Below are 14,565 nucleotides of genomic sequence, written 5' to 3' on the forward strand. Positions count from 1 at the left end.
ATTCACAGAGAAAAGGAACGGATGAAGTGTATTACAATTGTTCATATTAGTTGCTTAGCTTCTCAAAGAAAGCATTACAGTTATAAAAATTCTGTTTATGCAAGTTGGTGTGGAGGGTATACATTCTATATTATTGAATTGACATGATTTGATTAGTAAGATTCCTTATAATTTTGTACTTTTAATTTTGTGGATCGTAGAGTGGACAGAAGATGTTGATTAGTGTGTAATGTAAAATGCATAAATGTTTGGTAGAGGATGCACTCAGCTAGGAGTAGATCAGAACATGGCATTTGATAGGTAAAAGTTGTAAACTGTTAATTGATTTCCCCCCAAATCGTTCAGTTAAACAAAAAAGGAACGGACGAGGTGAGCGTTGCCACTGTCTGGTCACCCAGTTTGACAACATATTTTTCACAAAAAATTTAACAAAATTGCTTATACATAAGAAAATCACACAAATCTAATAAAAAGTTTGGGTAGGACGAGGTGTGATGGAAGATACTCTTCAATGGTTTAGCAGTGGATGCGGAGGGATGTTCTGCGGTGTAGTTTTAAGGCTTATCAGTGTTTGTAATAATATGATTTTCATTGTATTTGTTATTGAATATTGAATGAAGTAATACTTGATTCTATAAACAAAAAAAGGAGGAGGTGCATCACAATTTTTCATAATATCTGCTTATCTTCTCAAAGAATGTATCACAGTTATAAAAAAATTATTTGTAATTCAGCGTGAATATAATGTTAATTTAATTTACTTTGATTTATAAAATAAATAAGAAAATTAATATTTTATAAAAACAAAAAAATCTTTTATAATGTTATTGACGAGGGAGCATTGCAACATGTTACATGTGGGTATACACGTAAGCCAAAAAGCGCCCAAGGAGAAGTTTGCAGGCAAAGGATACCGAGACGCGATTGTGGCCAAGACAACACGCCGGGGTTCTCACCCAATAAGAATCCCCTAATCCCCCACTATGCTCATCTTTCCATTTGCCACGTGTCGTATCCACTTCCACCCTTTTCCCTCCCTCCTTCCTTCACTTACCGTAACCGTCCTAGTCGTCTTCTTCGTCTTGCAAATGCTTCACTGTCCACAGCCACAAGAAAGCCTTCGGATTCGTTTCTGTGTTGCACATTCAATGACAAACTAGGTTAGGGTTCAATAGAAATTTCTCTTTGCAAAAAACCCTGAGCATGGCCGCTTCTCTAACGTTACCCGAGCTCATTTTTCTCTCTCCGCAATCAACTCCCAAACACCGGCTTTTTCTCTCTCATATTTCTGTATCTAGGAACCTTAGGTGCCGTCCTTCTTTTAGGAATCGAATTAGGGCTGTGAGTGAGGAAGGTTTGCTGGTAGAAGAGAGAGAGAGGCAATTGATCAAGGAATTGAAAAATGGAAATGGAGCTGCTAGTGCTGCTACTGGCGATACTAGGTACGGTGTGTCTACTGAGTGGTACTCGAATGGCAGTGTGGGCGTGTCTGAGCGTGAGAATGGGAGCTTGGTGAAGTATGTGAACGGGAATGGTGTGGCCTCGGCGGAGTTGGTGGACGAGGTAGATACGGTTTCGAAGGAGGACGGGAGGAAGAGAAGGATTGAGGAGATTGGTAAAGAAGATGCGTGGTTCAAGGGATCCGGGAAAGAATCCATTGAGGTATTGGTGTTGATTTGAGGATACAGTTCTATGGAATTTTTCCATTTTACCTATAAAAAAAATAGTTCTATGGAATTTGAAAAAAAAAACTTTGCTTAGCTGTTTTATTATTGTTTTCAATTTGGAGTTTAGTGAATTTGAGTACATACATGAAAACTACTAGATTTGGAAGTGGGGCCTAGGAATCACTTTTGAAGGGCCTGGCTCTGTGCAAGGGAATGTAGATTGAGTGTGTCCAAAATCTAAAGAGAAAAGGCAGCTATTTAAAGCATCATGTCATTGTCTGTCAAGTAAATTGTAAGTGCGGTTTGATAGAAAGTTAAATGCCAGTTCATATATAAATCTCTTCTATTACAGCTAGGAAAAAATGGTAATGGATACAAAGTATAAACGATAAGCTAATTCATGTGCTAAAGGTACTCAACATTTATATGTAATTGAAGAATATAACCCAAGGTATCAAACTTGGAATTAAGTTCAGGTTAATGGTTGGTTGATGGTGTTGGAAGTGGCCGTTTTGTTTATATATATATATATGTGGTTATTCACAAGAGAGCTTATATCTGTCTATCCATCTGTCGACACACACACAAAAGCAACATGCATATATATTTATATATTGAGAAAAATCTTTTTGCGAAACATTTTGCAGGTTTCTGTTGCACCTGGTGGCCGCTGGAGTAGATTCAAAACCTACTCAACAATACAAAGGACCTTGGAAATATGGGGATTTGTTCTGACATTTATTTTTAAGGCTTGGCTGAACAATAAAAAGTTCTCTTATAGAGGTCTGGCACTTCTACTGGATTGAAAATTTCCAACAAATGAAAGCATGTAGTTTAGTATCTGTTCATAATAAGACTCCAATACTGTGTCGTTGAGAATAGCTTTGAAAACTTAGCAACCTTTTTGAAATATGGGTTCATCCATCAAAGTTGAAGTGAATCAATAAAGCAAGATTTTTGCAATATTTAGTGACGAACAGCAATATTTTGTAAGTCTCAAGGACGAGAAAGCTGTTCAAAAGCCTGTGGTGCAATATTTGCAAAGGGTTGTACTGCCAAACTTGGAATTGCTAAAGTAAATTCTACTAGATTCCAATTAGGAGCAGGCTTGATATCTAGAATTCTCTCGATATGATTACATCTACTTCGATAAAACTGTAGTTTTGTTTTTTTTTTTTTTTTCGGGGGGTGGGGGGGGGGGGGTGGATGGGGTTGTTAATAGATCTGATTTTGAAGATGTGGATTTGCAGGAGGAATGACGGAAGAGAAGAAAGCTTTAAGGCGGAAGGCCCTTGCCAAGTGGCTTAAAGAAAGTATTTTGAGATTAGGTCCTACGTTCATCAAAATTGGCCAGCAGTTCTCTACAAGGGTGGACATTCTTGCACAAGAATACGTTGATCAGTTGTCAGAACTTCAGGTTGAATTTATGTTATTTTAGATGTCATTCATGAGTGCTTCATGCCACAGTGTGTATCAATAATGTTGTGTTGATTGGCTGAACCATCTTAGTACTTGCCGCTCGGATGCTTCTTTTAAGTTTTCATTTGCACTTCACTGCTCTGCTTCTAATTCTCTTCAACACTCCACTGTCTAGTGCTCATCTTGAAATGAACCAGATTAATAAATGTGTTTTCATCAACCTTTTTTTCCTTTTAACTTTATGACTGTTGTTCATTTAGAGCCTTCTGAGACTGAGATAGGTTGCTACATTGTGATCTCATCTAAGGAACAAACATGAATAGCTAGCCGATAGCAATGTAGGGTAAGAAAGAGGGTTTCTCATTCCAATGTTACTTTCTCAATTGGAGTTCCCAGTATGGCTAACAAGCGAGCAACCAATGTGTATTGATTTGCTTTATATTTCAATTTTGGGGAAGGTGTTGGGGGGTGGAATGGGGAGAGATGTTCAAATAAAGGTTGAAGTCCTTTGAACTCGGATAGATTTGTACAGCCATGCCAGTAATATCATTTTGATCATTTATTTGTGGACAATAGTCACAATACTCTTGAAAATGTACATCAATGTCAAAAACCTCAGAGAATTAGTGTGCCTCTTGATGTGAGACAGTCAGTTTAACAGTCTTTATAATTCCTCATCCATGCCATACTAATGACCACTGGACTTAATATTCCCTTTTCCTTTGTTTGATGGGTATATCTCTTTTTCCGAGAATAATAAAAAATAAATCAACAGCAGATTTTTTATGTACAAAGAAATAAAAGCCATTTAATTTTCCAAAGTATATGTGGTTGCAATAAATTATGTTCCTAGATGGAAAAAACTTGATTGGAAAACTTCTTTTCAACTTGGAGCATGTAAAGTTTGTCAAAACATGATGATGCAGATAAATTTATTTTTATTTTATTTTTTAATTTTCTGTTCTCACCTTATAGGAGCTAGAGACGTGGTGGCAACAACCATAATGAAATATTGCTTAAAAATAAAAAATAACATATGGACCACTTTTCTTTACATTGCCGCCTTTTCTTTCTGGGCATTCACCATTTCTTTGCTATCAGAACCTAAAAGTAGAAGTTAAGCTTGTTTTTCTTCTTACCTTTCTGAAAGAATAATTTTGTACACTTAGGGAATTTTTCTTTAAAACTCTTATGTCTATGGGCTAAGGCTAATGTAATGAACGGTGATGATGTGTTGGAGTTAATCTAGTATTTTCTATCTTTTTAGTCACTGTGTGTAGGTATTTCCTCTTGTATACTTCCTGTGTACTCGGGCTATACCCATTCATAGTAATAAAACTCTTATTAATTATAAAAAAAGAATAAGTGAACAACAGTCACCAGATATTATGGACCTGCTTCCTGTGTACGTCGGCAATGCCTATTTTATTCATATTAATAAAGTTTTTTTTTTAAAAGAAAAGATATTATGGCCCTGCTATGATGCTATCTTTTATATATTGGTGATTTTTCTTGTAAAACTGAATTGCTTTTTTTTTTTTTTTTTTTTTTGTTGCTTCAGGATCAAGTTCCTCCCTTCCCTTCAGAGACTGCTATGTCTATAGTTGAAGAAGAACTTGGAGCTCCTTTGAGTGATATATTTGATCAGTTTGAGTATGAACCAATAGCTGCTGCTAGTCTTGGTAATTTTTATTTGCTTTTTGATGCTTATGATGAACCTAGCTCAATGTACCTTATATGTTCTATTTACAGTAAAATCGTTTTTTTTTAATTTTTGCATTAACTTATAAGATTTCAAGTATCAAAATACTATCTTTCTTCTTCTTCTTTTTTTTTTTTTTTTTTTTAATTTTTTTAATTTTTATTTATTTTTTATGCAGGTCAGGTTCATCGTGCAAGATTGAAGGGACGGGAAGTTGTTGTTAAAGTACAAAGGCCTGGTCTCAAGGATCTCTTTGATATTGATCTTAAAAACCTGAGGGTTAGTTTTCTATTGTTAATTGTTTCTTGTATACGTCCAGTATACTTGGCTACTCCTATTGATTTATATATATAATATTTTTGCTTATAAAAAAAAAAAAGTTTTCTATCGTTAATTGCCAGTACTCATCATATATTAATTGTGGCCTTCCATGCTTTCTTTTGCCTGCAGAAAATGAAATTTTTTATTAGATTATTGCTTAATATAACAAAGACACTTGGAGGTTTTATTTTCTTATTTCTTTCTCATTTTTGTAATTTTTTTGTGCTTCTTTATTTATGTCTCCATGCGAGCATGTTGTATGTCTGTATGAGACGTGTCTGTATGGGCATGCACTTGTGTCCTGCTGCTCATATATAAACTTGTCTGAAAGTTATTTCTTGATATTTATGCATGTTAACAGGTTTGTCAACTCTGACATGCATTGATACTGTAACCATTCTTTATTTCAGGTAATTGCAGAATATCTTCAGAAAGTTGACCCAAAGTCAGACGGTGCTAAGAGGGATTGGGTTGCTATCTATGATGAGTGTGCTAGTGTCTTATATCAGGTAGTCATATTACCTTGATAGGCTCATTCTTATGCTTGGGTTTTGATGGAATTTCATACCTTTTTCTACATAAATGTAAGGCTCATAAGATACCTGTCTGTGAGGGTCGCTTTGTTTAAAGAAAAAAAAAAAATCAATATTGGTAAATGAATTGATCTGAGACAAGGAAGTTCATATGGAACAGTAGGGGCTGGGACAGGATACACTGATAATATCATACCAAAACATTTAAGGAACTTTAGGCCTAAACAGCGTCAAGGATAACTTTGAAGCAAGTTGATTGAGATGGTTCCATCATGCAACAAAGATGAGGGGAACAAAAAGGAGTGTGCGTCAAGGTTGTGAGTAAACACTGGTCTAGAATCTTGTATGCAACGATCATAGACTAAAGTGGTAAAACAGAATGTGTCAATGAAATTTGCCAGGGCCTCTGGACAGCGCAAGTCGAGTTTGTTATGTTGTGTTATTGACTATGACAGGAATCCTCTTCATCTTTGCCTGGCATTTTGTTGTTAGTTAAGCTAGCCAAGAGATTTACTTATAGCTTAAATCTAGTTTGTTGGACATGTTCTTTGTGGTGCCTAGTTGATTTTGATCCCCTTTGGTAAAGGTGTGTTTAAAACATCATCCAACTGATTGTAAAGAGCTTAAAACATTGAGGTTGGTACCAAAATCACATGGTCATGTTAGATGTCATGCTCAAGTTGGCCTTCCAATGATTTTTATTTTTTATCAATAAACAAGAATTTTATTGATGATAATAGGCATGGCATTGAAGTCTATTTCTACCAACCAATGGAATAAAGTTTAAAAAAGAAACTTCTGAGCTCATCCGTTGACTGTTCTTGATTTTCAAAGTTTCTATCATTCCTCTCCCTCCAAAGACCACCAAAGACAAATGGGAACCATACTCCATATTGTTGCAATTTGCAATCACCATGTAAGCCTCTCCAATTTGCTAGGAACTCAACTACCCTCCTTGGCATCACCCAAGCTATTCCTTCTCTAGCAAAGAAGTCATTCCATTGGGTCGTGGCGACCTCACAATAAAGAAGTAAATGATCAACCGTCTCCCTGCTAGTTTTGCTCATGCAACACTAATCGATTATCATAATCTGGCATTTCCTTAGATTTTCTATGGTGAGGATCTTCCCTAAGGAGATCGTCCATATGAAGAAAGTTGCTTTTAGGAGTGCCTTAGTCTTCCAAGTGCTCTTCCATGGGAATGGATTTGCAACTAAGGCTTATTGTGACCTCGTGATTCCATAAATTCCTGGATGGACTTCCTTGAGGATTTTTTCCCGGCTCCATAGGTCGTGCCAAAATGATTCTAGACTCATCTCCCATCTCCCACCTCAAACCGAGTATGTCTAGAGAAGGATTCCCATCTTCTTCTTGTGTGTTTCTAGAGCCCCACCCCATGTGGTACACTCACCTCATTTATACTCCATCCACCCCTAGCCCCACAAAATTTTGAGTTAATGACAGTCCTCCATAGGGTGCCTTCCAATGATTAAAGTTATAATATAATTGACTTATACCTTGTTAAGGATCCAAATTTCAAACTAGTTGGAATATGATAACCGCATAATGTATAATCTGCACACTTTCAAGAAGGCTGACTTGATAATAATATGCCCCAGTGTTCTGAAATGGGGCTGATGGAGGATTGTATGTGATCTACTTTAAGCCTAAAAGTGTGAAAATTATAACACTGTTCGGGAAAAGAAATTGCATGGGGTTGCCTTTTCAATTCACCTCTGTTACAATTCAAAATACTTTAGATTTAATGAGCAGAACTTTTAACACATTAGGATCATCTTTTGTTTGAAGTTGGTCAGTCCCTAATAGGTCTCTGATGCAACTTATACTCTCTTTTACCTTGATATCAAGCTCTCTCTCTCTCTCTCTCTCTCTCTCTCTCTCTCTCTCTCTCCCTCTCTTATTCTTTTACTTTTTTTTTCTTAAGAAGAGGACGGTACCTCAATTTTATTGATAGCCCTCACTTATGGCGGAGGAATACCGTGGTTACAAGCAGATGCCTAGGGGTTACATATAATCATAGAATCCAAACCTAGGCATCAAAAAAAGATATAGACTAACTCAAACCTTATACAGTTATTCAATATAAACAAACAGAACTCAAATCTTAATGAATCAATTTACACTTTCCCTTCTTTTCTTTTATTTTTCCTGTTCAATTAGCAACTAGAATTTTCAATTTTCAGGAGATCGATTACACAAAAGAAGCCGCCAATGCAGAACTATTCGCAAGTAACTTCAAAAATATGGATTATGTGAAAGTTCCATCAATATATTGGGAGTATACGACACCACAGGTTTAATCTTTTAGAAGTCATAACCTCAACCAGTTAAAGTGATTATTATTTACCTTTTAATATCTAACCTCTTTTGATCATTATCATTATAAAAATTTTGTGTGTAGGTTCTGACAATGGAGTATGTCCCAGGGATCAAGATAAACAAGATACAAGCTTTGGATCAGCTGGGTGTTGATCGCCAAAGGTTAATCCAATCTCATGGCTTACATCAGGGCAAAACCCTGTTTGCACGAGATCACCTACTCTTGTACATCTTGATGAAAAGATGATTTACCTGTAACACCTGATAATTCTATTTATTTGTTTTCTAGGTTGGGTCGATATGCTGTTGAATCGTACTTGGAACAAATTCTGTCCCATGGTTTTTTCCATGCTGATCCTGTGAGTTCCTGCTGTTGCTTTTTTGTTTTAATGCTATAAAGGTTGATAAAGCATGCCATGATTAGGACTATTTTCTAGATATATTATTCATAATTTGCACTGTTTTATTTGGATAAATATAAGTTATACTAACTTGGTTCATAGAGGAGTTTAAAATCCCTAGTGATCATATAGAGAAGCAGGTTGGGAAGAGGGGGGGAGGTTGCTGGAGGAGTGACTGGTCATAAGTCTTATCTTTTGTGGTGTCAGAAGGTCCCTATATAGAGTTATGATAGTATTTGCTGAGGAAAAAAGCATTTCAGGGCTAAGGGCTGGAGCTTTATTCCCACTCTCAGTAGTCTGTCTTCAGTAGTTTGCTTGGGAAGTAATCTTTCGTAAGCAGGAGAGTAGCACTTCACAGGTGAAGGTATAGGCAAGACAGATTTAGTAAAATTGGAGAAAAATTATGGTGTATAAAATCAGAATCATATGAAGAATTAAAAGAGATGGTCAAGAATACCCTCTTGGAACATTCTTGAAATCGTGTTGTTAATCCCTTGCATTCTTTAGAGCATCTCTTCCCCCCCTCCTCCTTTATAGCCTCTTTCAAACCTAATACCCTGATAGAGTTCTAGTAAGCTTGCACACCTTAGGACTGTATCTAGCATTACTCTAGTTTCGGATCTGGCCATTGCATATCTGTCTCGTGGATACCTATAAAAAAAAAATCTGTCTCATGGATGTAACCAGAATCTTTCTTTGTTTCTTTCTGCAGCATCCTGGAAATATTGCTGTTGATGATGTCAACGGTGGAAGATTGATCTTTTATGATTTTGGCATGATGGGAAGGTATTTTCTGGTCCTGTGCTATCCACTCTAAGTATCCATTGATTCTTTTCCATTTCTGTAGCACCCTATGGTGACTGTCCTGTGCATTTACTCTCCCTGTAGTATCAGCCAAAATATCAGAGAAGGTTTGCTCGAAACATTCTATGGAGTCTATGAGAAAGATCCAGATAAGGTAATTGTTTCCCCTTAAGGGTGGTGGCCATCATTACAATTATCATATTTTAATGATATTGTAGTTCCTATGGTTGGTTCTTATGTACTTACTGGTGGAAACTCTTATGCTAGTGCAGGTGCTTCAGGCAATGATTCAAATGGGTGTTCTTGTACCTACTGGAGATATGACTGCTGTCAGACGAACGGCACAGTTCTTCCTTAACAGGTGCTCCATCTTTTCTTGTTTTCTCTCTCAAATTTTCTAATATGTTGATATGCTTTTACTTTCTTTAGTAGTTTATTCCATAAACTTTTTTTGAAAACAGAAATAAATTTAAGTTCAGTGATGCCTCAAGAGCTCACTTCGGGGAAATGCCTCCATGTCAGGTCAAGTGTAATACCCCAAGAATACTAACAATGCTTCCAGCGGGCTAAATTTATTGCACTATAGATCTGACACAAGTCATTTCTAAATTCAATAGAAAGAAAAATATTAGCTGTTGTCTTATCCGTCTGTAAACCAAGAATGATGCTTGAATTTAATCATATACAGGGTGGGATTGAGTACAGCCAGGCCCTGTGTGTATTGATTGGGAATGCTAATGGTTTTTCTTTTTGAGTCTTAAATAAAATATGGAGCTTTTTATTCCTTCTTTTTAAAAGCAGTCCTGTTTACCTATGAAAAAACAAAAGATGGAGCTCTGGGTAATATCAATTAACAAAAATGTCCTGCCAATTATATATTAGACATTTTTTTTTTCCTGCCAAATTGTCTAATGTCAATAAACAAAAATGTCCTGCTAAATTTTCTGAAGACATTTTTTTCCTGGTTGAGTTTTTCTGACTCTAAAATTATAACCTTTCTGTTTTGCAGTTTTGAAGAGCGTCTTGCTGCACAAAGAAAGGAAAGAGAGCTGGCGACAATGGAGCCGGGGTTTAAAAAGCCATTGAGTAAGGATGAAAGAGTAATGAAAAAGAAACAAAGACTGGCTGCAATTGGTAATTCACCTGGTGCAGATCTTATGTCTGTGATAGGTTTTATCATGGTTGATTAAGTTTCGAATGTCGCAACTATATGGCAATAGATTTTGAGAGTTAAGTGCATGTGGTGGGCATAATCAATACAATGCATTTTGGGATATTGTTTTTATAGAAACATAAATAGTAATTTGGTCTTATGATTTTTAGGTATATTCTCAGGGATAGCAATCAATTGCAATACCTCTTACATGCTTCTTACCAGCATATAAAATGGGAACTGGGTGGTCCTCTGTTTTATTGGGAGTCTTGACTTTTCAGAGAAGATTCTGTTCTGGGGTCAGTTTTGTCTTGTTGAACTTGAGACATAGGAATAGGAAGTTAAGGCATACTCTGGGGTTAGAATAAGAAAACCCTCTGCTTGTTTGATGCATACACATGCAACTGTATTCTGCCCCATTAATGCTCGAGATTTTAGAAGTTATTTAAATTGTTCATGGGTAACTGAATAACGAAGATTATGTAATGTATCCATGCGTGTACAGTAACACGTGTGCATATCTGCATATGTACAGATATAATAAAGTAAACAGATAGTTCTATCTTATCTTTGAACTTTCTACCCTCAGATCAGTTAGTCGTGTGAATGTTCTACTTCGGATAACAAAAGCAAGTGCTAGGGTTTTCACATGTTCCCCATGAACATGAGATTCTAACTGTTGCATTCTCCTAACAGGGGAAGATCTATTAGCTATTGCAGCAGATCAACCCTTTCGATTTCCCGCCACATTCACATTTGTTGTTAGAGCATTTTCAGGTAATATAATAAGAGATTGCCGGCTTGATTGTTATGAATTGTACGTGCTACATGAACCTCAGACCAGTAAAATATTATCATCTCTGCAGTTTTGGATGGCATTGGAAAGGGCCTTGACCCTCGATTTGATATTACTGAGATTGCCAAACCGTGAGTTTGATCTTTGCTTCTTCCAACTCTGAGATTTAGCAAGCTAGATATTCCTTGTTTCTGACATGCCTTTGATGCTTTACCTTGTAGCTATGCGATGGAGTTGTTAAGGTTTAAGGAAGCTGGGGTTGAAGTTATCCTGAAGGCAAACTCAAAACTCTCTTGATTTTCTCAGTATCTTTTGCATTTCTCTGGTCTGTTTCTCAATTTTTTATGAATCTTATGAGTATTTCAGGACTTCAGAAAGAGATGGGACAGACAATCTCGTGCGTTCTACAATTTATTCAGACAGGCTGACAGAGTTGAAAAGCTTGCAGAGATTATCCAACGATTGGTACTTATTAAAAATTTCTCTGATTTATTATGTTCCATTGATCTGGTAGGTTTCAAATTGAATTTCCTTCCTCCATTTAATACAGGAGCGAGGTGATCTGAAACTTCGAGTTCGAACCTTGGAGTCAGAGCGGGCGTTCCAGCGTGTTGCAGCTGTTCAGAGGACTATAGGGAATGTGAGTTTGGCTGGCTTATCTTCTAGGGGAATTGTACAAGTGTTACCCCTCCACTCCTAGAGCAATTTGTTTATTTGTTTTTTTCCCTCTTTCCTTCTTCTGCAGCTTCATCTAATATAAAGTAGAGAGTTTATGAAACTTGGAGGGTTATTGGGCCTTAGGCGATTCAAGTCTCCCAACACCAGAATGAAGACCATAAAATAAAAAGGGGAGAGAGAGGGTGTGTACGTGTGTGCGCACGCATGAGAGTGTCACACCAAAAATGCACACATACAATAACCTGGGGTCTCTAAGACACAATTTAAAAGGCTAACAAAATTTTTGTAATACTCCCTTTATCATGTTATCTCCTTGATTGTATCTCCTTTCGACTAATCAACAGGCCGTAGCTGCTGGCAGCCTAATAAACCTTGCAACGATTTTGTATTTTAATTCCATACGAGTAAGCTAATCCCTTTTAATATTTTTTCTTTATGGCAATACAGATCTCTTTGGGGCTTAATTTTTATTCATTGCTTTGCTTAAATTGTTTCTTTTCAGGTGCCTGCAACTATAGCATATGTCTTCTGTGCATTTTTTGGCTTTCAAGTTCTATTTGGCATTATAAAGGTCAAAAAACTTGATGAACGTGAGAGGTTGGTAACAGGAACTGCTTAAGCCACCGGTAAGTGAATACCCTTTCCTCTTCTTCTGGACAGATGAAAAGTTGCATATGTGAGTGTCTGTAATGTATGACCAAACACTACAAAAATTGACAGAATATAGAACATATAACCTACTTCCTTGACGTCAACTTGTGAGCTTTATTTAACACGCCAATTTGTGTGGTGGGAGGTGTTCAAGCTAGGAAACAATGACATTATTTTTCATAATTCATTTCTGATATTCAGCAATGTTTGTCTTTTTGTATGAATCTGTGCACCTAAGTGGTGTTTGAAGTTATTGGATGGCAGAATATCGTGGATATATGTAAGCCGAGGGCCTTATTGGAGAACTCATGTGAGAATGGATGATCCCATGTATAAGCTAGCAAGAAAGTGGACAAACATGTTAATTTATTTCCCCATAATCTTTACCTTTTAGAAAGGCTTACAAGATTGGATTCTAAATCAAGTGAACTGAATTTGGAGCACCTTTGGGTTGCATGACAATCACCTTGGAGTTTGATGGTGGTTATTAGAATCATAAGCAACTGTACCTACTGTCTTACCGCTGCATGACCAAATCAGAAACTTTCTAATGGCTATTAGAATGTGCTTGATCGTTTGTATAATCCGGGTCACATTTTTATGCTATAACCATAGAAACTGCTGTGAACTGTTTATATTTTATCGATCTTAACCTTTCAGCAAATTTATTCCTTTGGTTGGGCTCATTACAGATCTAGAGTGCAGACGCTGCTCTTATGAAGTTTTATGATCACCCAAGTCAGCTGTCCAATCATCAGAAAAAAGCAAGAGCTTGAAGGAGCATGTCGTGGACGGTGGGTCCCTTTATCTCGGTATAAGCAAGGGCGGGCTTATAGGGAGATTGGAACTTGTAATTAGGTTAGCTGAAGCTGTTCCATTTTAATTTTGAGTTTTTACAAGAATGATCCCAAAAGGACTCTCAAGTCTACTTTCACCTGATGCCTTCTAATCGCAAGTTGGTGGTTGCCCATAAAGGATAGCTTTCAGCCCCCAACGAGGAGTTACATTTGTAATTTGTAACAATTCTATGGTAGTCATCTTTGACTGGATGGATGTCTACTAATGGTGTATAATTTTGTAATATAAGACAAAATTATTCAATAAAATGTGCTTTTTTAATGTTTCTGCTTTGATTCTATAAAAAAGTTATGGTATCTGTTTATCACATCACTTATTTTTTTGTCTATCTTATTGGTTAGATCTTAGAGGCAGTGGTATACCGGAGAGTAAATGACTGTCACAATATAAAAATGTTTGTAATAGACCCTTGCGCCATTTAAAAAAAAAAAAAAAAAAAAAATCAGCAATCCTAAAGATTCCCACATGGTCATGTTCCCATACTTTTAGCTGATAAAGTCTCTCTCAGAGAGAATCTTCAATGACATGACCATTGTCCTAGTGCTTGAAGCCAGATCTGCTGAACCCAAATTAGTGGACATGTATTGTTTTGTTAATCACCAACTCGCACCGACCAAGAAATATGTTGCAAGAGAAATTAGTATATGCCCTTATAAGTTAGTCTAAGTATTCGTTTGTTTTTTAGATAAGATGATATGATATAAGATGAGATGAGTTGAAATTAAAGTTAAAATTTAATAAAATATTGTCAGAATATATTTTTTTAATATTATTTTTGTTTTGTGATTTGAAAAAATTGAATTGTTTATTTTATTTTATGTGGTAATTTGAGAAACTTATAATGATTAGATGAGATGAGTACTGAAAACAAATGAGACTAGTTTTGCACAAATCAATTGGTGTTTTAGTTGTGTTTGGTTGTTGGAGTGAAATCAACTTGTCCCAAACCAATTATTGATGGGGTCTACTACTTTTTCAACTTCCTATAAAAAAAAGTTAAATTCATTTCAACCCATTTCATACATTTAAACTCATATCTCAACCTATTTACATTCAAACACATCTCAATGAGATCTACAAAATACTACTATACACAAATCAACCCAAATTATCTGAAATTACCTCAACATCCAAACGCAATAGTTTTTCAAGATGAGCCAAATCTATATGCCAGAAAACTTTACATTTCTAGGTTTCAATAGGACACCCATCCAATTTCTTTCAATAGGACACCCATCCTAT

At 36.2% G+C, this 14,565-nt stretch overlaps 1 protein-coding gene across 1 annotated transcript; it reads left to right on the top strand.

The window, feature by feature from the left end:
• The first annotated feature begins 923 nt into the window (after positions 1-923).
• LOC121252513 (protein ACTIVITY OF BC1 COMPLEX KINASE 8, chloroplastic-like) lies at positions 924-13,584 on the top strand. Its single transcript, XM_041152207.1, has 21 exons — positions 924-1,662; positions 2,315-2,450; positions 2,918-3,084; positions 4,648-4,768; positions 4,967-5,067; positions 5,520-5,618; positions 7,847-7,957; positions 8,065-8,144; positions 8,272-8,341; positions 9,096-9,169; positions 9,272-9,341; positions 9,460-9,548; positions 10,197-10,321; positions 11,037-11,117; positions 11,207-11,267; positions 11,358-11,412; positions 11,503-11,601; positions 11,687-11,776; positions 12,159-12,218; positions 12,317-12,440; positions 13,158-13,584. Exons 1-20 carry the CDS (start codon positions 1,204-1,206, stop codon positions 12,431-12,433), a joined length of 2,265 nt encoding a protein of 754 aa, XP_041008141.1. The 5' UTR covers positions 924-1,203; the 3' UTR covers positions 12,434-12,440; positions 13,158-13,584.
• The last annotated feature ends 981 nt before the right edge of the window (positions 13,585-14,565 follow it).

Source organism: Juglans microcarpa x Juglans regia, chromosome 2S (assembly GCF_004785595.1).
Source record: "Juglans microcarpa x Juglans regia isolate MS1-56 chromosome 2S, Jm3101_v1.0, whole genome shotgun sequence".
Taxonomy (NCBI): Eukaryota; Viridiplantae; Streptophyta; class Magnoliopsida; order Fagales; family Juglandaceae; genus Juglans; species Juglans microcarpa x Juglans regia.

Excerpts from the sequence above, each read along its gene's own strand:
- LOC121252513 (XM_041152207.1), top strand. The coding sequence starts at position 1,204 with ATGGCCGCTTCTCTAACGTTACCCGAGCTCATTTTTCTCTCTCCGCAA. Across the intron at positions 9,549-10,196 it reads GCACAGTTCTTCCTTAACAG|TTTTGAAGAGCGTCTTGCTG; the intron begins GTGCTCCATCTT and ends TCTGTTTTGCAG. Across the intron at positions 11,268-11,357 it reads ATTACTGAGATTGCCAAACC|CTATGCGATGGAGTTGTTAA; the intron begins GTGAGTTTGATC and ends TTTACCTTGTAG.